Source organism: Dendrobates tinctorius, unplaced genomic scaffold, assembly GCF_039654945.1.
Source record: "Dendrobates tinctorius isolate UK_male_01 unplaced genomic scaffold, ASM3965494v1 ptg000099l, whole genome shotgun sequence".
NCBI lineage: Eukaryota > Metazoa > Chordata > Amphibia > Anura > Dendrobatidae > Dendrobates > Dendrobates tinctorius.
Genome location: NW_027361767.1, coordinates 6,921,296 through 6,945,588, shown reverse-complemented (window position 1 = coordinate 6,945,588; position 24,293 = coordinate 6,921,296). Strand labels below are relative to the sequence as shown.

The window sequence follows — 24,293 nt, the reverse complement described above, 5'->3', positions numbered from 1 at the left end:
CCAGGCCAAAGGTGTAAATAGAGAACAGCAGGGGCCCTAGGACTGAACCTTGTGGGACTCCGACAGATAGGGGGCGAGGTGAGGAGGTGGTGTGTGAGTGGGAGACGCTGAATGTCCGGTCTGTTAGGTATGATGAGATCCAGGAGAGGGCCAAGTCTGTGATGCCGAGGGATGAGAGGGTCTGTAATAATAGGGAATGGTCCACTGTGTCAAAGGCAGCCGACAGGTCCAGGAGGAGGAGGACAGAGTAGTGTCGCTTGCTCTTGGCAGTTAAGAGGTCATTGGTGACCTTAGTAAGGGCAGTTTCAGTGGAGTGGTGTGACCGGAAGCCAGATTGTAAGCGGTCGAAGAGGGAGCAAGAAGAGAGATGGGAGGACAGTTCAAGGTAGACGTGTTGTTCCAGTAGCTTGGAGGCGTATGGGAGAAGTGATATAGGGCGATAGCTAGATACAGAGGATGGGTCAAGAGAGGGCTTTTTGAGGATAGGTGTGATGGAGGCATGTTTAAAGCTTGAGGGGAAAACACCAGTTGTTAGTGATAGGTTGAAGAGATGGGTTAGGGTTGGGATGAAGACTGTGGTGAGGTTTGGGATGAAGTGGGATGGGATCGGGTCGAGTGCACAGGTGGTGAGATGTGATCTTGAGAGTAGAGTGGAGAGTCGATCTTCTGTAATGGTGGAGAAGTTGGTTTTGAAGGTGGAGGGCTGGGAAGTCGGGAGGAAGGGCTCTGGGGGTTGTTGACCAAAACTGTCCCTGATGTTATCAATTTTCTGCTTGAAAAATGAGGCAAGTCTTCAGCTGAGATGAGTGGGGAGGGAGGAGGTGCTGGGGGGCGGAGGAGAGAATTGAAGGTGTTGAATAACTGTTTAGGGTTGTGAGACAGGGAGGATATGAGAGATGAGAAGTAGGTTTGTTTAGCTGTGGCGAGTGTGGTCTTGAAAGTAGTGAGGGACTGTTTGAATGCGATGAAATGCTCGTTGGAGTGGGATCTTTTCCATCTGCGCTCAGCAGCCCTGGAAGCTCGCCTCAGCTCTTTGGTCAGGCTGGTGTGCCAGGGCTGTCTGTTGATTTTGCGAGTTTTGGTATGTGTAAGTGGGGCAGCGGATTCCAAAGCTACAGCTATTGTGGTGTTATATAGAGCGGCAGCGTCATCCGCATTGTGTAAGGAACTTATATCTGTAAGAGGGAGGAGGGATTCGGAGAATGAGTGTAGGTCAAGGTGTTTAAGATTCCTGCGAGGGTGTGAAAGTTTGTGGGGTGGGGATTGTAGACATGGAGTGAAGAGGGAGGAGAATGTGAGCAGGTTGTGGTCAGAGAGAGGAAGAGGTGAGTTAGAGAGGTTAGATAGGGAGCAGAGGCGGGTGAAGATGAGGTCCAGTGTGTGGCCATCTTTGTGGGTGGCTGTAGAAGACCATTGAGTGAGGCCGAAGGAGGAAGTGAGAGATAGAAGTTTAGTGGCAGCTGAGAGGGAAGTGTCAATGGGGATGTTGAAGTCGCCCATGATAGTAGGGATGTCCGCGGAAAGGAAATGAAGTAACCAGGTGGTGAAGTGGTCAAAGAAGGTGGTGGCTGGCCCTGGGGGGCGGTAGATGACAGCCAGTTGGAGGTTGGAGGGGGAGTAGATGCGCACAGAGTGCACCTCAAAGGAAGGGAGGGTAACAGAGGGTGGCAGTGGGATTGGGGTGAAGGAGCAGGTATCTGACAGGAGAAAACCAACTCCTCCACCATGTTTGCTGCTGGGGCGGGGGGTGTGAGAAAGGTGGAAGCCGCCATACGAAAGTGCAGCAGGAGAGGCTGTGTCAGAAGGGGTGAGCCAGGTTTCGGTGATGGCGAGGAAGGAGAGTTTGGTAGTAACAAAAAGATCATGGATGTAGGAAAGCTTGTTGCAGACAGAGCGAGCGTTCCACAGAGCTCCTGTTAGTGGGACTGGGGAAGCGGGGGCTGGGTGAATGGGTATAAGGTTGGAGAGGTTACGGAAGGTTGTGATAGAGCGTGGATGGGAGGTAGAAATGACTGTGGGAATGTGGTGAGGAGGACCAGGATTTGGGGAGATATCGCCAGCAGTGAGAAGGAGCAGAGAAAGTGTTACCAGGTGGGAGCAGGAGAGGGCATGAGGGGGCTGTCTGTGTTTGGAGACAGAGGATTGTATGTTAAGGAACAGTTTTGAGGCGGAGGTGAGGTGGATGGGGAGGATTGAAGAAGAGATGAACAGTTCCTTACTAGGAGTAGGGATTAGGGGAATTAGCAGAAAGTGAAGGATTATTGGGGTGAAAGTGAAAACAAACAGAAACATTGTTTACAGTGACTGTGTCCAGTTACCTTCAGTTCATTTCTGGTTTTAATTCTTAAATTAATCTTCACACTTCTAGCACACACTTATAGCAATCACAATGCAGACTGAAGTCTATGCAGACTTGTACTCTGCAATATATGTACAACTAAGTGCAGTCAGGTGTGAAGCAGAGAGGAGTGGTCTCTGCTCATCTTGGCCAGACAATTAAGAGTGGACCAGATGTATATGATCAAGCCAGAGTAAACAAGGTCATAAATAACACTGGGGTAAGCTGGGGTTAGCTGAAAGGCATACCATGTGAATGCTAGGTGCAGAGGCAAGTCTATGTGCAAAGCTGGGTGACGCACTGTGTGTCCTTCATAGACAGACAGCAGGAGAGCTGGGTGGATGGACATACCATGTGAATGCTAGGTGCAGAGGCAAGTCTATGTGCAAAGCTGGGTGACGCACTGTGTGTCCTTCATAGACAGACAGCAGGAGAGCTGGGTGGATGGACATACCTGTCGGAAGAATAGATATACTGGGGTCTGTACCCTCGTCATCCTCGTAAAGGTGTTGACATTGATGTCTCGCGTCTTCTCCCGCAGTTCTATGGCTACCTGTCACAGCAGCAGAACATGATGCAAGATTACGTCAGAACCGGCACTTATCAAAGAGCCATCCTGCAAAACCATACAGACTTCAGGGACAAGGTGAGCAGCGGGCCACCGACCACAAGAGCTGGCAATTGCTTCCTGAATACGCTTACACTCTCCCCTATGTTAGGTCGTCTTGGATGTTGGCTGCGGTTCAGGGATCCTGTCCTTCTTTGCAGTTCAGGCCGGCGCTCGTAAGGTGTATGCTGTGGAAGCGAGCACCATGGCGCAGCACGCTGAGGTGAGCGGAGTACGGGCGGGTACACAGGGAGCGTGCGGGAGTGTGGTGCCCGGCCTCATCATTAATCTCCTGTCCATCACAGCTGCTGGTAAAGAGTAACAACCTGACTGATCGTATAATCGTCATCCCAGGGAAGGTGGAGGAAGTGTCTCTCCCAGAGCAGGTGGATATTATCATATCTGAGCCCATGGGATACATGCTCTTCAATGAGCGGATGCTGGAGAGTTACCTGCATGCAAAGAAATTCCTTAAACCCAATGGTAAGATGCAAAAAAAAACCCACAAACACCATCTAAAGGATATCGGCTACTACCACCTCCTGTGTTCAAGAATGTAACTACTATATTACTGCTCCTATGTACAAGAATATAACTACTATAATACTGCCACTATGTACAAGAATATAACTAATATAATACTGCCCCTATATACAAGAATATCACTACTATAATACTGCTCCATGTACAAGAATATAGCTACTATAATACTGCTCCATGTACAAGAATATAGCTACTATAATACTGCTCCATGTACAAGAATATAACTACTATAATACTGCCCCCTATGTACAAGAATATAACTACTATAATACTGCTCCTATGTACAAGAATATAACTACTATAATACTGCCCCCTATGTACAAGAATATACTATGATACTGCCCCCTATGTACAAGAATATAACTACTATAATACTGCCCCCTATGTACAAGAATATAACTACTATAATACTGCCCCCTATGTACAAGAACATAACTACTATAATACTGCCCCCTATGTACAAGAACATAACTACTATAATACTGCTCCTATGTACAAGAATATAACTACTATAATACTGCTCCTATGTGCAAGAATATAACTACTATAATACTGCCCCTATGTACAAGAATATAACTACTATAATACTGCTCCTATGTGCAAGAATATAACTACTATAATACTGCCCCCTATGTACAAGAATATAACTACTTTAATACTGCTCCATGTACAAGAATATAACTACTATAATACTGCCCCCTATGTACAAGAATATAACTACTATAATACTGCCCCCTATGTACAAGAATATAACTACTATAATACTGCTCCTATGTACAAGAATATAACTACTATAATACTGCCCCCTATGTACAAGAATATAACTACTATAATACTGCCCCCTATGTACAAGAATATAACTACTATAATACTGCCCCCTATGTACAAGAATATAACTACTATAATACTGCCCCCTATGTACAAGAATATACTATAATACTGCCCCCTATGTACAAGAATATACTATAATACTGCCCCCTATGTACAAGAATATACTATAATACTGCCCCTATGTACAAGAATATAACTACTATAATACTGCCCCCTATGTACAAGAATATAACTACTATAATACTGCCCCCTATGTACAAGAATATAACTACTATAATACTGCTCCCGATGTACAAGAATATAACTACTATAATACTGCCCCCGATGTACAAGAATATAACTACTATAATACTGCCCCCGATGTACAAGAATATAACTACTATAATACTGCCCCCGATGTACAAGAATATAACTACTATAATACTGCCCCCGATGTACAAGAATATAACTACTATAATACTGCCCCTATGTACAAGAATATAACTACTGTAATACTGTTCCCTATGTACAAGAATATAACTACTATAATACTGCTCCCTATGTACAAGAATATACAGTGCCTACAAGTAGTATTCAACCCCCTGCAGATTTAGCAGGTTTGATAAGATGCAAATAAGTTAGAGTCTTCAAACTTCACACAAGAGCAGGATTTATTAACAGATGCATAAATCTTACAAACCAAAAAGTTATGTTGCTCAGTTAAATTTTAAACAAACAAGTGTGGGTCAATTATTATTCAACCCCTAGGTTTAATATTTTGTGGAATAACCCTTGTTTGCAATTACAGCTAATAATCGTCTTTTATAAGACCTGATCAGGCCGGCACAGGTCTCTGGAGTTATCTTGGCCCACTCCTCCATGCAGATCTTCTCCAAGTTATCTAGGTTCTTTGGGTGTCTCATGTGGACTTTAATCTTGAGCTCCTTCCACAAGTTTTCAATTGGGTTAAGGTCAGGAGACTGACTAGGCCACTCCAACACCTTGATTTTTTGCCTCTTGAACCAGGCCTTGGTTTTGTTGGCTGTGTGCTTTGGGTCGTTGTCTTGTTGGAAGATGAAATGACGACCCATCTTAAGATCCTTGATGGAGGAGCGGAGGTTCTTGGCCAAAATCTCCAGGTAGGCCGTGCTATCCATCTTCCCATGGATGCGGACCAGATGGCCAGGCCCCTTGGCTGAGAAACAGCCCCACAGCATGATGCTGCCACCACCATGCTTGACTGTAGGGATAAAAGGAGAGATACAGGGCGCATCCACTGTGTGAAATCCGTATAAAACAATTAAAATTGTGGAACAGTAGGGAAGGTGCTCACCTATTGGGGTTGTGAGGAAGTCACAACACCCATGAACGCTTGAGAAGCAGCAGCAAGTTTGCACAGGGTCCTAGGACACAAGTGCAGAAATGACGTGGAAGTGCAATAAGGACTGCGGTTGCTTCTGGTAGAGTAAAGGGTTCTTTATTCAGCCAACGCGTTTCCTGAGCCTGCTGGCTCACTTCATCAGGGCAGATTACATTGGAAGACAGTGAGACATACTTATAGAGAAAAAAGGCGCCAATACAGGGTCAAACAGAATCAGCAAAGGTCAAAGAAAAAAAAAACAAAAAAAAACAAACAATGAAACTTTATTACAAGCATAAAAAACACAACAATAAAAGTATATATAGAAAAGGAAAAAATAAAAATATGTAAAAGTACAAAAAAATTAAAATATAAAACGGAGTGCTATGGATCACGGGGTTAAAACATGGCTGTAGTTAAAAAAGGTGAGTCCTCAAGGGGTATTAGAACCTGGCTCATAAAATGCAAATGGAAGGTATTAGTCCACTAGACCATTAAGCTTGACTGTGGTGGTGTGAAGAATAAATTGAGGGGTTGTTTGTCACTTTATTTAGAAAAAAAAAAAATATAAGTAAAGGTCAAAAATGGTAAAGAATAAAAACAATGAAATTTAATCACAAACATAGAAAACAACAATAAGAGTCTATATAGAAAAGAAAAAATAAAATTATGTAAAAGTACAAAAAATATGAAACAGAGTGCTAAGGATCACGAGGTTGAAACATGGCTATAGTTAAAAAAGTTGAGTCCTCAAGGGGTATTAGAACCTGGCTCATGAAGTGCAAGTGCAGACTATGAAGTGCAAATGTAAGGTATTAGTCCACTAGACCATTAAGCTTGACTGTGGTGGTGTGAAGAATAAATCCTTTCCACCTCTTCTATCAAACAAAAGCATCATTGATAATATTGAGGCCATAGGGACCAATTGTCTTTAATTTATAAATCCAATAGACCTCTTTTCTATTCAGTGCTTGGGTTCTATTGGAAACGTGTTCAGGGATGTGTTCTATAGGAAAAATGATAGCTTTAGAAAAATCTCTTTGGTGAAATAAATCAAAGTGACGTGACAAACCGTGTTTTTGATACCCAGTTTTAGTGTTGTGTCTATGAGAGTTCATTCTACAGTGAAGGGGTTGTGTGGTTCTGCCAACATACAATTTAGGACAAGGACAAAGGATGACATAGATGACAAAGGAAGACACACAGGACAGGTGGTTAGTGATGGTGAATTTTTCTGAGGTGAATGGATGTGAAAAGATGAATGTATTATGAGCAATATTACTGCATAGGCTGCACCTGGGTTTCAGGCATCTGAAAATGCCTGGTGTCAAGCCAGTGCAGTTATCAGGAGTACACTGGGTCAATCTGCTAGGGGCCAGATGGTTTTTTAGTGATCTGGCCTTCCTAAAAGTGACAGTAGGTCTATCAGGCAGAACTTTATTGAGTATTGGATCTTTTTTGATAATATACCAGAGGTCACCTAACATATTTTTTATCTCTTTATGTTGGGAGTTATAAGTAGTGATGAAGTTGGCCTGATAGTTATCATGTGCATCCTTTTCTTTAGATCTCTCACTTAAAAGAGTTTGCTGATTAAAATTTTTAAAAACATTATTAAAAGTAGAATGTACCAATTGGGAGGGGTATTTTTGAGCAAGGAATCTTCCCTTGAGGACCTCAGCTTGATTATTAAAATCCTCGTCCTCTGTGCAATTCTTTCTGATTCTCTGAAATTGATTATGAGGGATGTTATAAGCCATTTGGAATAGTGGCTACTCTTAAAATGGACATAACTATTGGAGTCAACTTTCTTAAAGGTTTTGGTATGAATTTTGGAATTTTTTATTAAAAAAGTGATATCAAGAAATAAAAGCATCAACTGAAACGTGACTGGTGTCCAGGATTAAGAATAAATCATCAATGTATCTTCTATATAAAACAATACCCTCTAAAAATGAATCAATAGTAATAAAAGCATTCTCAAAGACCCCCATAAAAAGATTAGCATAAGATGCTTTTATTTCTTCTATACAAAATAACACATGGGGTTTGGAATTTACCCCCCACATTAGTAATACCCAGATGGACTTTCTTGATATCACTTTTTTTATAAAAAATTCCAAAATTCATACCAAAACCTTTTTTAAGAAAGTTGACTCCAATAGTTATGTCCATTTTAAGAGTAGCCACTATTCCAAATGGCTTTTTAACATCCCTCATAATCAATTTCAGAGAATCCGAAAGAATTGCACAGAGGACGAGGATTTTAATAATCAAGCTGAGGTCCTCAAGGGAAGATTCCTTGCTCAAAAATACCCCTCCCAATTGGTACATTCTACTTTTAATAATGTTTTTAAAAATTTTAATCAGCAAACTCTTTTAAGTGAGAGATCTAAAGAAAAGGATGCACATGATAACTATCAGGCCAACTTCATCACTACTTATAACTCCCAACATAAAGAGATAAAAAATATGTTAGGTGACCTCTGGTATATTATCAAAAAAGATCCAATACTCAATAAAGTTCTGCCTGATAGACCTACTGTCACTTTTAGGAAGGCCAGATCACTAAAAAACCATCTGGCCCCTAGCAGATTGACCCAGTGTACTCCTGATAACTGCACTGGCTTGACACCAGGCATTTTCAGATGCCTGAAACCCAGGTGCAGCCTATGCAGTAATATTGCTCATAATACATTCATCTTTTCACATCCATTCACCTCAGAAAAATTCACCATCACTAACCACCTGTCCTGTGTGTCTTCCTTTGTCATCTATGTCATCCTTTGTCCTTGTCCTAAATTGTATGTTGGCAGAACCACACAACCCCTTCACTGTAGAATGAATTCCCATAGACACAACACTAAAACTGGGTATCAAAAACACGGTTTGTCACGTCACTTTGATTTATTTCACCAAAGAGATTTTTCTAAAGCCATCATTTTTCCTATAGAACACATCCCTGAACACGTTTCCAATAGAACCCAAGCACTGAATAGAAAAGAGGTCTATTGGATTTATAAATTAAAGACAATTGGTCCCTATGGCCTCAATATTATCAATGATGCTTTTATTTGATAGAAGAGGGGGAAAAGATTTATTCTTCACACCACCACAGTCAAGCTTAATGGTCTAGTGGACTAATACCTTACATTTGCACTTCATAGTCTGCACTTCATGAGCCAGGTTCTAATACCCCTTGAGGACTCACCTTTTTTAACAATAGCCATGTTTCAACCTCGTGATCCTTAGCACTCTGTTTCATATTTTTTGTACTTTTACATAATTTTATTTTTTCTTTTCTATATAGACTCTTATTGTTGTGTTTTCTATGTTTGTGATTAAATTTCATTGTTTTTATTCTTTACCATTTTTGACCTTTACTTTTATTTTTTTTTTTTTTTCTAAATAAAGTGACAAACAACCCCTCAATTAATTCTTCACACCACCACAGTCAAGCTTAATGGTCTAGTGGACTAATACCTTCCATTTGCATTTTATGAGCCAGGTTCTAATACCCCTTGAGGACTCACCTTTTTTTAACTACAGCCATGTTTTAACCCCGTGATCCATAGCACTCTGTTTTATATTTTAATTTTTTGTACTTTTACATATTTTTATTTTTTCCTTTTCTATATATACTTTTATTGTTGTGTTTTTTATGCTTGTAATAAAGTTTCATTGTTTGTTTTTTTGTATTTTCTTTGACCTTTGCTGATTCTGTTTGACCCTGTATTGGCGCCTTTTTTCTTTATAGAGTAAAAGAACAGATTAATCCAGCTCACCGCACTGCCTTGCTGGTAGGATCCAAATCCTGCGCACGGATTTGACTAGGCAGTCAATCAATAGTAGAAAAAAGGGAAGAAAGTTCCAGCGCTAGGAATGGAAAATTAAAAATCCATTTTATTGTGCCAATGCATATTAAAATTCCAGCAGGTACAGCATATCAGTCGGATGACTGCAGAACAACGCGTTTCGACGCCTCAGGTCTTAATCATGAACATGATTAAGACCTGAGGCGTCGAAACGCGTTGTTCTGCAGTCATCTGACTGATATGCTGTACCTGCTGGAATTTTAATATGCATTGGCACAATAAAATGGATTTTTAATTTTCCATTCCTAGCGCTGGAACTTTCTTCCCTTTTTTCTCTATAAGTATGTCTCACTGTCTTCCAATGTAATCTGCCCTGATGAAGTGAGCCAGCAGGCTCAGGAAACGCGTTGGCTGAATAAAGAACCCTTTACTCTACCAGAAGCAAGCGCAGTCCTTATTGCACTTCCACGTCATTTCTGCAATGACTGTAGGGATGGTATTCTTGGGGTCGTATGCAGTGCCATCCAGTCTCCAAACGTCACGTGTGTGGTTGGCACCAAAGATCTCGATCTTGGTCTCATCAGACCAGAGAACCTTGAACCAGTCTGTCTCAGAGTCCTCCAAGTGATCATGAGCAAACTGTAGACGAGCCTTGACATGACGCTTTGAAAGTAAAGGTACCTTACGGGCTCGTCTGGAACGGAGACCATTGCGGTGGAGTACGTTACTTATGGTATTGACTGAAACCAATGTCCCCACTGCCATGAGATCTTCCCGGAGCTCCTTCCTTGTTGTCCTTGGGTTAGCCTTGACTCTTCGGACAAGCCTGGCCTCGGCACGGGAGGAAACTTTCAAAGGCTGTCCAGGCCGTGGAAGGCTAAAAGTAGTTCCATAAGCCTTCCACTTCCGGATGATGCTCCCAACAGTGGAGACAGGTAGGCCCAACTCCTTGGAAAGGGTTTTGTACCCCTTGCCAGCCTTGTGACCCTCCACGATCTTGTCTCTGATGGCCTTGGAATGCTCCTTTGTCTTTCCCATGTTGACCATGTATGAGTGCTGTTCACAAGTTTGCGGAGGGTCTTAAATAGTCAGAAAAGGCTGGAAAAAGAGATAATTAATCCAAACATGTGAAGCTCATTGTTCTTTGTGCCTGAAATACTTCTTAATACTTTAGGGGAACCAAACAGAATTCTGGTGGTTTGAGGGGTTGAATAATAAATGACCCTCTGAATAAACTTTTCACAATTTAAAAAAAAAATTAAAGAAATAACATTCTTTTTTGCTGCAGTGCATTTCACACTTCCAGGCTGATCTACAGTCCAAATGTCACAATGCCAAGTTAATTCCGAATGTGTAAACCTGCTAAATCTGCAGGGGGTTGAATACTACTTGTAGGCACTGTAACTACTATAATACTGCTCCCTATGTACAAGAATATAACTACTATATTACCTTGGTCATTGAGTTTTGCGGTGTTCTGACCCTCCTCCAGGTAATATGTTCCCTACGATCGGAGACGTTCACCTGGCGCCATTTACAGATGAGCAGCTCTACATGGAACAGTTTACAAAAGCCAACTTCTGGTGAGTTTTCTGCCGCTTCTGCAGTAATTTTCTGCTGTAGTCTTTTGACCCATCCCAAAGCTTCTGCTTCTTCTTTCCCCTCGTGTGCAGGTATCAGCCATCTTTCCACGGTGTGGACCTCTCGGCTCTGCGTGGAGCTGCGGTGGACGAGTACTTTAAGCAGCCGGTTGTGGTAAGTGATGAGACTGGCGCAGCTCGTGGTCGAGGCTGTTTTTCTTCTCCCCGCTGACCGTGTCCTCTCCGCACTCCTCTGCAGGACACCTTCGATATTAGAATCCTGATGGCCAAATCTGTGAAATATACAGTGAATTTCTTGGATGCCAAAGAGACCGATTTGCACAGGTAGGAAAGCGTGATGTGGCGCCGGCGCTGGTTGTGACTGGTTGATTGTTGGCGGTATTAATTGTATTGTCTCCCTCTCAGGATAGAGATCCCCTTCTCCTTCCACATGATGCACTCCGGCCTGGTGCACGGCCTGGCCTTCTGGTTCGATGTGGCTTTCATTGGATCCATGTAAGCAAAACGCAGTAAGGAGGAATCTTCTCCTTACTTCCCTGCAGCCACCCTTTGATGTCACCGCTGCAGCTAATCGCTGGGGCTTTGTGGTGATTCAGACCTGTGTGGTAGAATCACTGGCGGTGTTTATATAGTTTTCCAAAATTTTCGATCAGGACGTGTCTGAAAAATTTAGGTTGAAATTGCTCTCTTTTCTTCTCTCCCCCTAGAATGACCGTCTGGCTGTCCACGGCTCCCACCGAACCCCTCACCCATTGGTACCAGGTGCGCTGCCTCCTGCAGTCCCCGCTGTTCACCAAAGCTGGAGATACTCTGTCGGGAACAGTTATGCTCATTGCTAATAAGAGGTAGGAGACATAGTTTATATATTTTTTTTTGTTCCCCCCTCCCGCCGTTGTCCGTCACGCGTGGTGTTTAGTTTCATGGCCGCTTTTTTTTTTAACTCCTCTTCTTCCTTGCAGGCAGAGCTATGATATCAGTATTGTTGCTCAGGTGGATCAGACTGGATCCAAATCAAGTAATCTGCTGGATCTGAAGAATCCCTTCTTTAGGTTGGTTGCTGCATCCATCCTCCCGTATTCAGCTCTGTCTACTTTTGCAGTGTAGTAGTGTGCCTCTATTTTGCAGGTACACCGGCAGCACGCCGTCCCCTCCGCCCGGCTCACACTACTCGTCCCCTTCTGAGAACATGTGGAATACGGGTGGAGCCTATACTATGAACACGGGGATGGGCATGGGAGGTAAGTGATTATGGGGGGCTCTTCATTCTCTACTGCGTCAGCAAATGGACAACAACGGTTCTGTCCCGTCGACGGGTGCACGACTGGCAGGCTCCTGACGGGACTTTATCAACACCTCTTAAAGGGAATCTGTCACCTCATTTTTGGCCTATGAGATGCGGCCACCGCCATCAGGGGCTTATCTATAGTATTCTGTAACGCTGTAGATGAGCCCCCGATGTAACCTGAAAGATAAGAAAAATGAGTTAGATTATACTCACCAGGGGGCGTGGTCCTGTCCGGTGGGTGTCGCGGTCCTGTCCGGTGCCTCCCATTTTCTAGCAATGACGTCCTCCTCCTTGCTTCTCCCTTGTCTCCTGCACAAGTGTACTATATCTGCCCTATTGAGGGCAGAGCAGAGTCCTGCAGTGCGCAGGCGCCGGACCTCTCTGACCTTTCCCGGCGCCTGCACACTGCAGTAATTTACTCTGCCCTCAACAGGGCTGATATAGTACACCTGCGCATGAGCTGCGACAGAAGTAAAAAGGAGGACGTCTTAGCTAGAAGATGGGGACTACGCCCCCCGGTGAGTATAATCTAACTCGTTTTTCTTATCTTTCAGGTTTCATCGGGGGGGGCTTATCTATAACATTACACAATGCTGTAGATAAGCCCCTGATGGAGGTGGCCGCATCTCTTAGGCCAAAAATGAGGTGAAAGATTCTCTTTAATGCGGTAGTCAGCGGCACCATGATAGCTTGACCTCCACCAATTCCTGAGGATGAAGAAGCCCCATTGCACAGCCCCCCACTGCAGTGCCATTCACATCAGAGTTTGGAGTGATGCTGTGAAGTGGAGGGAAAAAAATGGAGTGGATTCACTGCAGTAGTCTCTTTATTCTCAGGATCCATGGGTCAGACCCCCAGTAATCATTAAAAGGTTAAACTTAACGTTGTAGGTGATCACTCCCTCACAAGGTTCATGAAACCTTATCCCAAATACTGGGACCCCTAGCAATCACAGGAACGGAGCTCCAAAGATTACCAAGTACCGGTGTTCTGAAGCCCCGGTCTCCTGGTAGAGCGGGATCAGCTACTTACCACGTATCCAGTGCAATGTTACCACTAAGGCTAGTTTCACACTAGCGTTTGGGGGCGCAGCGGATGCTTGCCGTGAAGCTCCGCCCCCTGTCGCTCCTCCTCCGGTCAGCTCCGCCTATGACGCTGCATGCGACCTGCGTACCCTATGCAAAAGCATACCAGCGCACGGTCTGCGTACCCAATGCTAAAGATAGGGTACGCAGGTCGCATGCAGCGTCATAGACGGAGCTGACCGGAGGAGGCGCGGCAGAGGGCGGAGCTTCACGGCGAGCATCCGCTGCGCCTCCAAACGCTAGTGTGAAACTAGCCTAACCCAGTGGAAGTTTATGCCTGCCTTCATAGTTGGATAGAGCTGGTAAAAACAAGCACTTTTGCAATTTTCTGCTTATTAAAATTCTCAACCGTTCTTTAGATATTAACACTTTTCTTTTTAACAGGTCGTTGCCTCCCGACCACCGCCGCTTTCCAGCTTTGTAAGCCCTACTCTGAAGCTGGCAAGGATTAAAAGTAACTGTGCACTCCAGCGATGCTGGCCACCTTCAAATCGGCTCTTAAAAACAGCTTAATGGAAAAGATCTTTCAAGCACTGCTCGTGGTTTGTCTATCAGCGGTGGTCGGTCTCCAAGGCAACTAGCTGTAAACAACAACAAAGTGTTAATATCTCAAGAATGGCTGAGAATTTTAATAAGCAGTAAATAGCAAAAGTGCACTAATTATAAGCACTATCCAACTGCACCACTTTATGAAGGTGTGGTATTAACCCTTTAAGTGATATCCTAGTAATATAGCATCACTTAAATGGGGCATTTTCCTTAGTAACGTGCATCTCAATTGACAAGTCATGTGTTGCCGTACCATTGGTTGTACCTTGTGTGATCCCTTACTTTCTTCTGTTCCTCCTCCCGTCAGGAATGCCCACGGCTTACGATCTCAGCAGTGTTATAGCTGGAAGCTCAGGCATCAGTCACAGTAACCTCATCCCTCTAGGTGAGCAGCCAGCAGTCGCGTGTACTCCTGCATCTCTGCGCCCGGAGCCCCAAGACCTGACACACGGAAACTCCAGTAATACTACAACTTCCATTCTCTCATAACTACCCCTCCCCTCATTTGCAGCAGCTTGTTTTTAATGTTTTTTTTTTTTTTTAAGTTTTTTTAAGACAGAAATGTCTTCTTGCTGCATGTCAGTCACGGGATAATGTATGGCAAATGCTAAATTTTTAACAGTCCTTAATATGACTAAACTACCCCCAAGTGGTCCATTTCATCAGCCATTAAATCGCCCACCACCTCTCAGGAGCATTTAACCCATTAACATCATCTGGTCCATCAGCCACAGAAATGGAGGCAATAATCCAAGACTGCACCTCGTTATTAACCTGTGCCCTAATGTAATGTCCTTACTGGAAGAGGGACCTCAGCAGGTTACGCTGCCAAATATCTGCAGTCGGGGCATAGGGACTAATGGGGTACAGCGATGGGGTCCACACTAGTCCCAGTAATAACCATTGCATTTGTGATCTGCTTTCCTTCACTAAACTTACATTATGAAAATAACTGATTAATAACACAGGGTGAAACGCCACATGATGGCACCGATGCCATTAGTCAGCTGGGCGGCATTACTGTGCCCAGACAAACAGGTCTGACAGGTTACTGTAAAGGCCCCGTCTCACTAAGCGGCTTACCAGCGATCCCGACACCGATATCAAGGTGTCAGGATCGCTAGTAAGTCGCTATGTGATCGCTGGTGAGCTGTCACACAGACAGCTTCACCAGCGATCAGCACAGCAATGCCGAGCGCCCGGCATCGCTGGCCATCCTGTAAAAAATAGAATCAAAATAAAAAATATAGTTATTCTCACCTTCCGACGTCCTGTTCAGCCGTCCTGCCTCTCTCCACGCTCCGGTCCCAGTAAGCCTTTGCACGAATGACCGCGAGATGTCACGGTCTCGCGGGATAACAAAGTCTCGCGGTCATTCATGCAAAGGCTTACTGGGACCGGAGCGTGGAGAGAGGCAGGACGGCTGAACAGGACGTCGGAAGGTGAGAATAACTATATTTTTTATTATTTTTTACACCTGATCGCTGGTCTCCCTCTGTCACACACAGCGATGCGTGCTGGCCAGCGGGAGACCAGCGACCAAAGAAATGTCCAGAGGTTTCTTCCAGTGATCAGCGATACCGGCAGGGGAGCCGCTCGCTGATCGCTGTCACACACAGCAATCTCGCTGGTGAGATCGCTGTTACGTCACAAAAGTTGTGACTCAGCAGCGATCTCGCTACCGAGATTGCTTAGTGAGACTGGGCCTTTAGTGCTCTGCCCAGAAACCGCTGGCATTAGCGTGCTTGTTGGGTGGCATGAAGAAGATTGATTACTAAGGTCTTTGTGTTATTAATCAGATGTTTGGGTTAAAAAAAAAAAGTTTCTAAAAGTGGATGGCCATCTTTGAACACAATCTATATAATAGTTCTGCTGCTTATAGGAAACCATCAACAAATCTGCTGTAATGCAAATAACTTTGTACAGGGAATGGTTGGGGGTTTTATTGTAAAATACTTTGAAGATTACACAAAAAAGGAGAGGGGAGACAGTGACCAAGAAGGGGAAATACTTGGAGATTTCAGCAATGAAATGTGCAGAATTTTAAATGCAGCTCTGGAGTATAAAGCGGGTTATAACTCAAAACCAGTATGTATTAAGGGACTGTATCAGCAGAATAGTGAGTGCAGCTCTGGGGTATAATACAGGATGTAACTCTGGATCAGTAATGTAATGTGTGTACACAGTGACTGCACCAGTAGAATAGTGAGTGCAGCTCTGGGGTATAATACAGAATGTAACTCTGGATCAGTAATGTCATGTGTGTACACAGTGACTGCACCAGTAGAATAGTGAGTGCAGCTCTGGGGTAAAATACAGAATGTAACTCAGGATCAGTAATGCAATGGATCAGTAATGTAATGTATGTACACAGTGACTGCACCAGCAGAATAGTGAATGCAGCTCTGGGGTATAATACAGTATGTAACTCAGGATTAGTACAGGATCAGTAATGTAATGTATGTACACAGTGACTGCACCAGCAGTATAGTGAGTGCAGCTCTGGGGTATAATACAGAATGTAACTCAGAGTCAGTAATGTAATGGATCAGTAATGTAATGTGTGTACACAGTGAATGCACCAGTAGAATAGTGAGTGCAGCTCTGTAGTATAATACAGGATGTAACTCAGGATCAGTAATGTAATGGATCAGTAATGTATGTACACAGTGACTGCACCAGCAGAATAGTGAATGCAGCTCTGGGGTATAATACAGTATGTAACTCAGGATTAGTACAGGATCAGTAATGTAATGTATGTACACAGTGACTGCACCAGCAGAATAGTGAGTGCAGCTCTGGGGTATAATACAGAATGTAACTCAGGATCAGTAATGTAATGTATGTACACAGTGACTGCACCAGCAGAATAGTGAGTGCAGCTCTGGAGTATAAGGCCGGTTTCACATTCGCGCTCTTGAGCGCAGCGACGGCCTGCGCACGGCCGCCGCAAAGCCCCGCCCCCTGCCCCGCCTCCACCAGTATCTCCGCCTCCGGGCGCATGACGTTGCATGCGTCATGCGTCCCCTATCTTCATCACAGAGGGCGCAGGCCGTGTGCAGTCTGCGCACAGTCTGCGTTTGGCGGCGCATGCGTCCTTTTGACGGTGCGCCGAGCACAACCAAAATGCAACAGGTTGCGTTTGGCGCTGCTCGGCGCACCGTCAAAAGGACGCATGCGCCGCCAAACGCAGACTGCGCACGGCCTGCGCCCTCTGTGATGAAGATAGGGGACGCATGCAACGTCATGCGCCCGGAGGCGGAGATACTGGTGGAGGGGGGGCAGGGGACGGGGCTTAGCGGCGGCCGTGCGCAGGCCGTCGCTGCGCTCAAAAGCGCGAATGTGAAACCGGCCTAATACAGGATGTAACTCAGGATCAGTAATGTAATGTATGTACACAGTGACTGCACCAGCAGAATAGTGAGCACAGCTCTGGGGTATAATACAGGATGTAACTCGGAATCAGTAATGTATGTACACAGTGACTGCACCAGCAGAATAGTGAATGCAGCTCTGGGATATAATACAGGATGTAACTCAGGATTAGTACAGGATCAGTAATGTAATGTATGTACACAGTGACTGCACCAGCAGAATAGTGAGCACAGCTCTGGGGTATAATACAGGATGTAACTCGGAATCAGTAATGTATGTACACAGTGACTGCACCAGCAGAATAGTGAATGCAGCTCTGGGATATAATACAGGATGTAACTCAGGATTAGTACAGGATCAGTAATGTAATGTATGTACACAGTGACTGCACCAGCAGAATAGTGAGCACAGCTCTGGGGTATAATACAGGGTGTAACTCAGAATCAGTAATGTATGTACACAGTGACTGCACCAGCAGAATAGTGAATGCAGCTCTGGGATATAATACAGGATGTAACTCAGGATTAGTACAGGATCAGTAATGTAATGTATGTACACAGTGACTGCACCAGCAGAATAGTGAGTGCAGCTCTGGAGTATAATACAGGATGTAACTCAGGATCAGTACTGTTTTGTACACAGTGACTGCACCAGCAGAATAGTGAGTGCAGCTCTGGAGTATAATAGAGGATGTAACTCAGGATCAGTAATGTATTGTATGTACACAGTGACTGCACCAGCAGAATAGTGAGTGCAGCTCTGGGGTATAATACAGGATGTAACTCAGGATCAGTACTGTTTTGTACACAGTGACTGCACCAGCAGAATAGTGAGTGCAGCTCTGGAGTATAATAGAGGAGGTAACTCAGGATCAGTAATATAAATCACATTGATGTTCAAAGGTGGAGCATTCACTTGTGATTGAACCCTCTAATATTCAGCAGTAGATATCATCTACCATACCTGATAATGACATCTTGCCTGAGTCATTGGGCCACTGGAGTCTCTAGCGTTCCTCCATATTCCCGTTTCCCGGAGTTGTCACTCTTGTACCCTCTTCTGTACTTGTGGTCAATGCCCACTTGTCCTTAGATCAGGTCAGCGGTTGTCTGATGAGGAGCATTGGAGACTTCATGGAACACAAGGACTGCCTAAAAGATCTTCCCCAGGATGATGCATGGCTGCTTTTTTGCAGAGAGCGCCACACTTGTATTTGGGTGGTGTCTGGTATTGCTGCTCCATTGAAGTTGATGAGTCTGAGCTGCAAAACCATACACACCCTGTAGCCATGATTTTCCTGTTCTGATACTTTTAAAAATTGCATGTTTTCATCAGCTGATCCATCCATCACCTGCATTACTATTATCACCCAGGTCCTGCTGTCTCCAGACCTCTCTGGTGACTGCAGGGCGTTCTCACCCCTATAGACTGACTCGATAACCATATCACTGACCCTTCATTTGTGACTAGACTAACAATGGAAATCATTATATATAAGCCTGGTGGTTTCTTATAGCCTGTATATTCTGCTGTACGGGATCAATAGTTCCTGGTGGTTTTGTATAGAGGTTCTCCAGTGTTATCTCCCTAAGTAACTATCCTGAGTTTTCTCAGCGGAATCTCCCTTTAAAGGGATCCTGTTGTCTAGTTTTTGCTGCCCAAATTTGGTTTTAGAGAAAATGTACTATAAGAATTCATCCGTGGACCAGTCCGGCGCTCGCAGCGGGATGCCGAGACCAGTCCGGCGCTCGCAGCGGGATGCCGAGACCAGTCCGGCGCTCGCAGCGGGATGCCGAGACCAGTCCGGCGCTCGCAGAGGGATGCCGAGACCAGTCCGGCGCTCGCAGCGGGATGCCGAGACCAGTCCGGCGCTCGCAGCGGGATGCCGAGACCAGTCCGGCGCTCGCAGCGGGATGCCGAGACCAGTCCGGCGCTCGCAGCGGGATGCCGAGACCAGTCCGGCGCTCGCAGCGGGATGCCGAGACCAGTCCGGCGCTCGCAGCGGGATGCCGAGACCAGTCCGGCGCTCGCAGCGGGATGCCGAGACCAGTCCGGCGCTCGCAGCGGGATGCCGAGACCAGTCCGGCGCTCGCAGCGGGATGCCGAGACCAGTCCGGCGCTCGCAGCGGGATGCCGAGACCAGTCCGGCGCTCGCAGCGGGATGCCGAGACCAGTCCGGCGCTCGCAGCGGGATGCCGAGACCAGTCCGGCGCTCGCAGCGGGATGCCGAGACCAGTCCGGCGCTCGCAGCGGGATGCCGAGACCAGTCCGGCGCTCGCAGCGGGATGCCGAGACCAGTCCGGCGCTCGCAGCGGGATGCCGAGACCAGTCCGGCGCTCGCAGCGGGATGCCGAGACCAGTCCGGCGCTCGCAGCGGGATGCCGAGACCAGTCCGGCGCTCGCAGCGGGATGCCGAGACCAGTCCGGCGCTCGCAGCGGGATGCCGAGACCAGTCCGGCGCTCGCAGCGGGATGCCGAGACCAGTCCGGCGCTCGCAGCGGGATGCCGAGACCAGTCCGGCGCTCGCAGCGGGATGCCGAGACCAGTCCGGCGCTCGCAGCGGGATGCCGAGACCAGTCCGGCGCTCGCAGCGGGATGCCGAGACCAGTCCGGCGCTCGCAGCGGGATGCCGAGACCAGTCCGGCGCTCGCAGCGGGATGCCGAGACCAGTCCGGCGCTCGCAGCGGGATGCCGAGACCAGTCCGGCGCTCGCAGCGGGATGCCGAGACCAGTCCGGCGCTCGCAGCGGGATGCCGAGACCAGTCCGGCGCTCGCAGCGGGATGCCGAGACCAGTCCGGCGCTCGCAGCGGGATGCCGAGACCAGTCCGGCGCTCGCAGCGGGATGCCGAGACCAGTCCGGCGCTCGCAGCGGGATGCCGAGACCAGTCCGGCGCTCGCAGCGGGATGCCGAGACCAGTCCGGCGCTCGCAGCGGGATGCCGAGACCAGTCCGGCGCTCGCAGCGGGATGCCGAGACCAGTCCGGCGCTCGCAGCGGGATGCCGAGACCAGTCCGGCGCTCGCAGCGGGATGCCGAGACCAGTCCGGCGCTCGCAGCGGGATGCCGAGACCAGTCCGGCGCTCGCAGCGGGATGCCGAGACCAGTCCGGCGCTCGCAGCGGGATGCCGAGACCAGTCCGGCGCTCGCAGCGGGATGCCGAGACCAGTCCGGCGCTCGCAGCGGGATGCCGAGACCAGTCCGGCGCTCGCAGCGGGATGCCGACTTGTGTGTAACCCCACCCACATCACTGATTGGAAGCTTACTGTGTACACTGTGCAATAACGGCCAATAAAGCTGTAGGAGCGGAGTTACACAGCAGCAGGACTAGGAAACACAAGACAGCTAGTCCTGCAGTGATAATCTCCTGCTGATAAAACACTAATTGTATTGAATCAGCAGCACAGTCTAGTAAGTAACACATGATTGGAATCAGGCACTCAGCCTCTAAACAATGCTCTCAGATTACATGGCCAACACCTGCTGTCAGATTCCCTGTAATAACCTTGGTGAGGAATGGCTGACATACTGGGAAGATTTCACCTTGAGAACCTATTCCTGTGTAACGGGGGGATATCTAATTGTTCTGCACTTGTTTTGTGAATATTTCTTCACCTGTTTGTAGTTAGGAATAATATTATGGGGTGTTAGTGATTTGGGGACACGTCTTCCCTCTGATATATGACAGGTATTCACCCTTTGACATGGCAGGTTGGTGGTGCTAGACTTCCCAGTAGACTGGGCTTAACACACATGGACTAGTGATGAGTGAATGTGCACCGATAAGGTGTTACCCGAGAATACTCGGGAGCTGAGTCCCCACAGCTGCATGTCTCGTGGATAATCGAGAGCCGTAACGCATGCTGTGATTTCCTGTTTGTTAGGCAATATTTGTATGTGTTGCACTTTTTTGAACAGCCACGAGACATGCAGCAGTGGGGACTCGAACATAGTATTCGAGCACACCGCCATAACTCAGTTAGCGCCCGAGCATGCTCAGATAACACCTTATCTGATCACGTTTGCTCATCACTAATAAGGACGTTGCAGGGTGTCCTGTGTGCACTCATCGGTGGATGATGTGGCGTCTGTAGACACGAGTGCCCGGGATGTCATCTGTGCTGCTGCGGGTGTGAATGGCGCTGGACAACTAAACTGTGCCAGTCTATGGTCTGATTTCAGGACCACGCTGCATTATTGCAGTCCTTTACACTGTCATGGTATTGTGGGGAAATGTGTGTCCTATAACCTTCCCATCTCCATCCCCACCTCCTCCCCCATTTCCTTGCAGCTAACACAGGAATCGTTAATCACACCCACTCCAGAATGGGATCTATCATGAGCACAGGGATTGTTCAAGGTGAGGTCCTACCGCTGACATACCCCCCGCCTTTTATATTGTCTCTGCATCTCTCTGCCCATGTAAAAACTGCTTCTATTTTCTTTCTCTTCCTCTTTTTATCTATACTTAGGATCGGCCACCGGACAAGCTGGATCCACCTCCTCCAACTACTACCCAGTCAATAACCAATTCACCATGGGCGGTCCAGCCATCTCTATGGCGTCCCCTATGTCTATCAACACCAACACAATGCATTATGGGAGTTAAAAATTGCTTGCCCTGTCCCCAAACTCCCCGATGCCCGTCCTACCTCTCGCCTCCCACCGCCCTTTTTTTCTCTAAACCAACAGCAACAGGATACCAAATGGTGCAGAGGCATTCCCCCCCCATCATCTGCAGGTTATTGGGTTTTTTCTTTGCTCATAACTCGGAGCAGGATGCTGATAATGAACTTGTAAATTTATTTTTTTTACTTTCAATGTAATAAATTTCACGTGGTGTCATAAGAAGATGGGCAAGTGAAGATTCGGTGGAGGAGGGTCATCATGCACCGTACTTGGGTGTCATAACGGACTCTTGACACTTTTGGACCCTCCTGCGCCGGTTTGCTCTTAAGTGGGTGAGAGACGATTAAATGGCACTTTCGGCTGTTTCTCGCTGGGTGGGGAGTGTTACTTTTACTGGCAGCCGCTATCTTTCACTTTTTTTTTGTATCCTACACCCCCCTTCTAGATTTGCAGTAATCTCGTCATCAGGGTGGAGTGTAAACCCACCCTAACTTTACATCACTACACTTGTGCATGGCTCCTCGCCTCGGGCAACTAAGAAGAGATGGAAACCCCCCGTCTTATACGTCACATCTGTGAATTCCCCCCCACTATCGATTTGGTCAGCCAACTGGTGGTCCGCCTGTGACTGGACGACATAGTAGGGTGTTGACCCTCCTTCATTTTGCTTTCTTGGGACTGGACCCTGGACGGATCTGACTATCGGCATAGAGCTTTGTATCGGCATGCGTATATAGTCCGGAGAGTGTACTGTTATGGTGTAGTTTGTGAAAGGAAAGGGGGCGGGTGGGGGGGTACGGAGACCGTGTGTAAAAGCCTTTGTGTGTTGTTGTTGTTTTTTTTTTTTTTTTTTTGCTTTACCCCCTCCATCAGCAGGTGGCAGATGCAGTCTGAACCTTCTCTAGTTGGAAGAATTTTCTTTTTTTTGCAGCTTGTCCCTCCCCCCCAACGTCAGTATTTCCAACGATGCAGGTTCCCATTGTAGTCCGTTTATTGTCTACATTCTGGACCGGATCAGGTTCAGGGATGAAGAACTGTCACAAGCTTACGTTAGGGGTTAAAGAGCGGCTTTCTGGAGAGGCGGCAGCCATCGATCCTGGGGTGGGTACAAAATGTGAATCTCTCGCTGGACTGGACCTTCTCGGTAGTCTCCTCAGTTTCCGTTACGCCGCAGTCTCCCATCTTCTCCTACCTCTGTTTCCTCCACAGTTGATGAAGCATGTCCTGAATGCATCCGTCCCTGCATCATGTGTGCAACTTTTTTTTTTTTTACTTTGCTGGAAGTGATCGGCTCTTTCTACAATGCTTCCTTCTAGTATTTGTGGGGAGGCCGACACGTCCATGATCTGGTTAGTATCCTCAGGTTTCTTTTCCTCATCTATTTTAGGGTTTTTTGTTTTTTTGTCTGTCGCCCTATACACCCGACCCCCTGTTATGTGTAACCTGTCATTTGTCTATGTCACCTGTGGGATGGCAGACTGTCGTACTGGGATGGCTTTTCAGAGGTAATGTCTGAAGACACATAGGAAACCATTGCTAACACAGCTCTGCTGGTCTTATTCTCCCTGTAGTGTTCAATAAAGTTGGGAGGGATTTTTTTTTTTGAAGTGTGTATTGTATTTAAATTTTTTTAGATATATAGTATTTTTTTTTTTTTTTTTTTAAATCTTCTAGTATTTACAATTTTGGGAAGGAATTTGGACGCATCTGTTCATCCCTTAGGTTTCCTTTTCTCGTTGGAATGTGCACATTATAAATTCAGACTGAAGACAGCAGAACAACAAAGTAGAATGTGGGGATATAGAGTCAAGAAACAAACCAGTATCTGTTACACCTTAGATTTTTCCTTGTTCCTCTGCTGACAACTTTACACTAGTTATGAGCGAATGTGCTGGAATAAGGCGTTGTCTGAGCATGCGTGGGTGCTAACCAAATGACTTTGGCGTGCTCGAAAAATGTTTGATTCCCCGCTACTCCATGCCAGCCGCAACACAAGTAGGGACTGTCTAATAAACAGGCTATCTCTACATGTTGCGGCTTTCAAAGAGCCACAAGACATGCAGACGCAGGGACTTGAACATATGTTTCGAGCACGCCGAAGACACTCTGTAAGCACCCAAGCATGCTCAGATAACACCTTATCCCAGCACGATCACTTTTTACTACTTTAGGCTATGTGCCCACGTTGCGTTTAAATCCGGACACTGAAAATCGGACTCCTTCCCAGAAATCGCGCGATTTTTTTCCTGCATGATTTTACCGGGATTATGTTCGCGATTTAGCTGCGATTTTCAAGCAC

General features: G+C 46.3%; 1 protein-coding gene across 4 annotated transcripts in view; it reads left to right on the top strand.

Annotated features, from left to right (window-relative positions):
- The window catches only part of CARM1 (coactivator associated arginine methyltransferase 1), a 34,392-nt gene extending 10,791 nt beyond the window's left edge, over nucleotides 1–23,601 (top strand). The window contains exons 4-16 of one of the 4 annotated variants that reach the window (XM_073587532.1): nucleotides 2,880–2,984; nucleotides 3,058–3,168; nucleotides 3,251–3,428; nucleotides 10,966–11,056; nucleotides 11,147–11,228; nucleotides 11,313–11,398; nucleotides 11,480–11,569; nucleotides 11,782–11,919; nucleotides 12,034–12,123; nucleotides 12,212–12,312; nucleotides 14,301–14,453; nucleotides 21,657–21,725; nucleotides 21,838–23,601. In XM_073587532.1, coding sequence (XP_073443633.1) covers nucleotides 2,880–2,984; nucleotides 3,058–3,168; nucleotides 3,251–3,428; nucleotides 10,966–11,056; nucleotides 11,147–11,228; nucleotides 11,313–11,398; nucleotides 11,480–11,569; nucleotides 11,782–11,919; nucleotides 12,034–12,123; nucleotides 12,212–12,312; nucleotides 14,301–14,453; nucleotides 21,657–21,725; nucleotides 21,838–21,974 — 1,431 coding nt within the window. In that variant the 3' untranslated portion in view covers nucleotides 21,975–23,601. Of the gene's footprint in view, nucleotides 1–2,879; nucleotides 2,985–3,057; nucleotides 3,169–3,250; nucleotides 3,429–10,965; nucleotides 11,057–11,146; nucleotides 11,229–11,312; nucleotides 11,399–11,479; nucleotides 11,570–11,781; nucleotides 11,920–12,033; nucleotides 12,124–12,199; nucleotides 12,313–14,300; nucleotides 14,454–21,656; nucleotides 21,726–21,837 lie in introns of all 4 variants that reach the window. The other 3 variants (XM_073587531.1, XM_073587533.1, XM_073587534.1) reach the window with 3 other exon arrangements.
- Nucleotides 23,602–24,293: the final 692 nt, after the last annotated feature.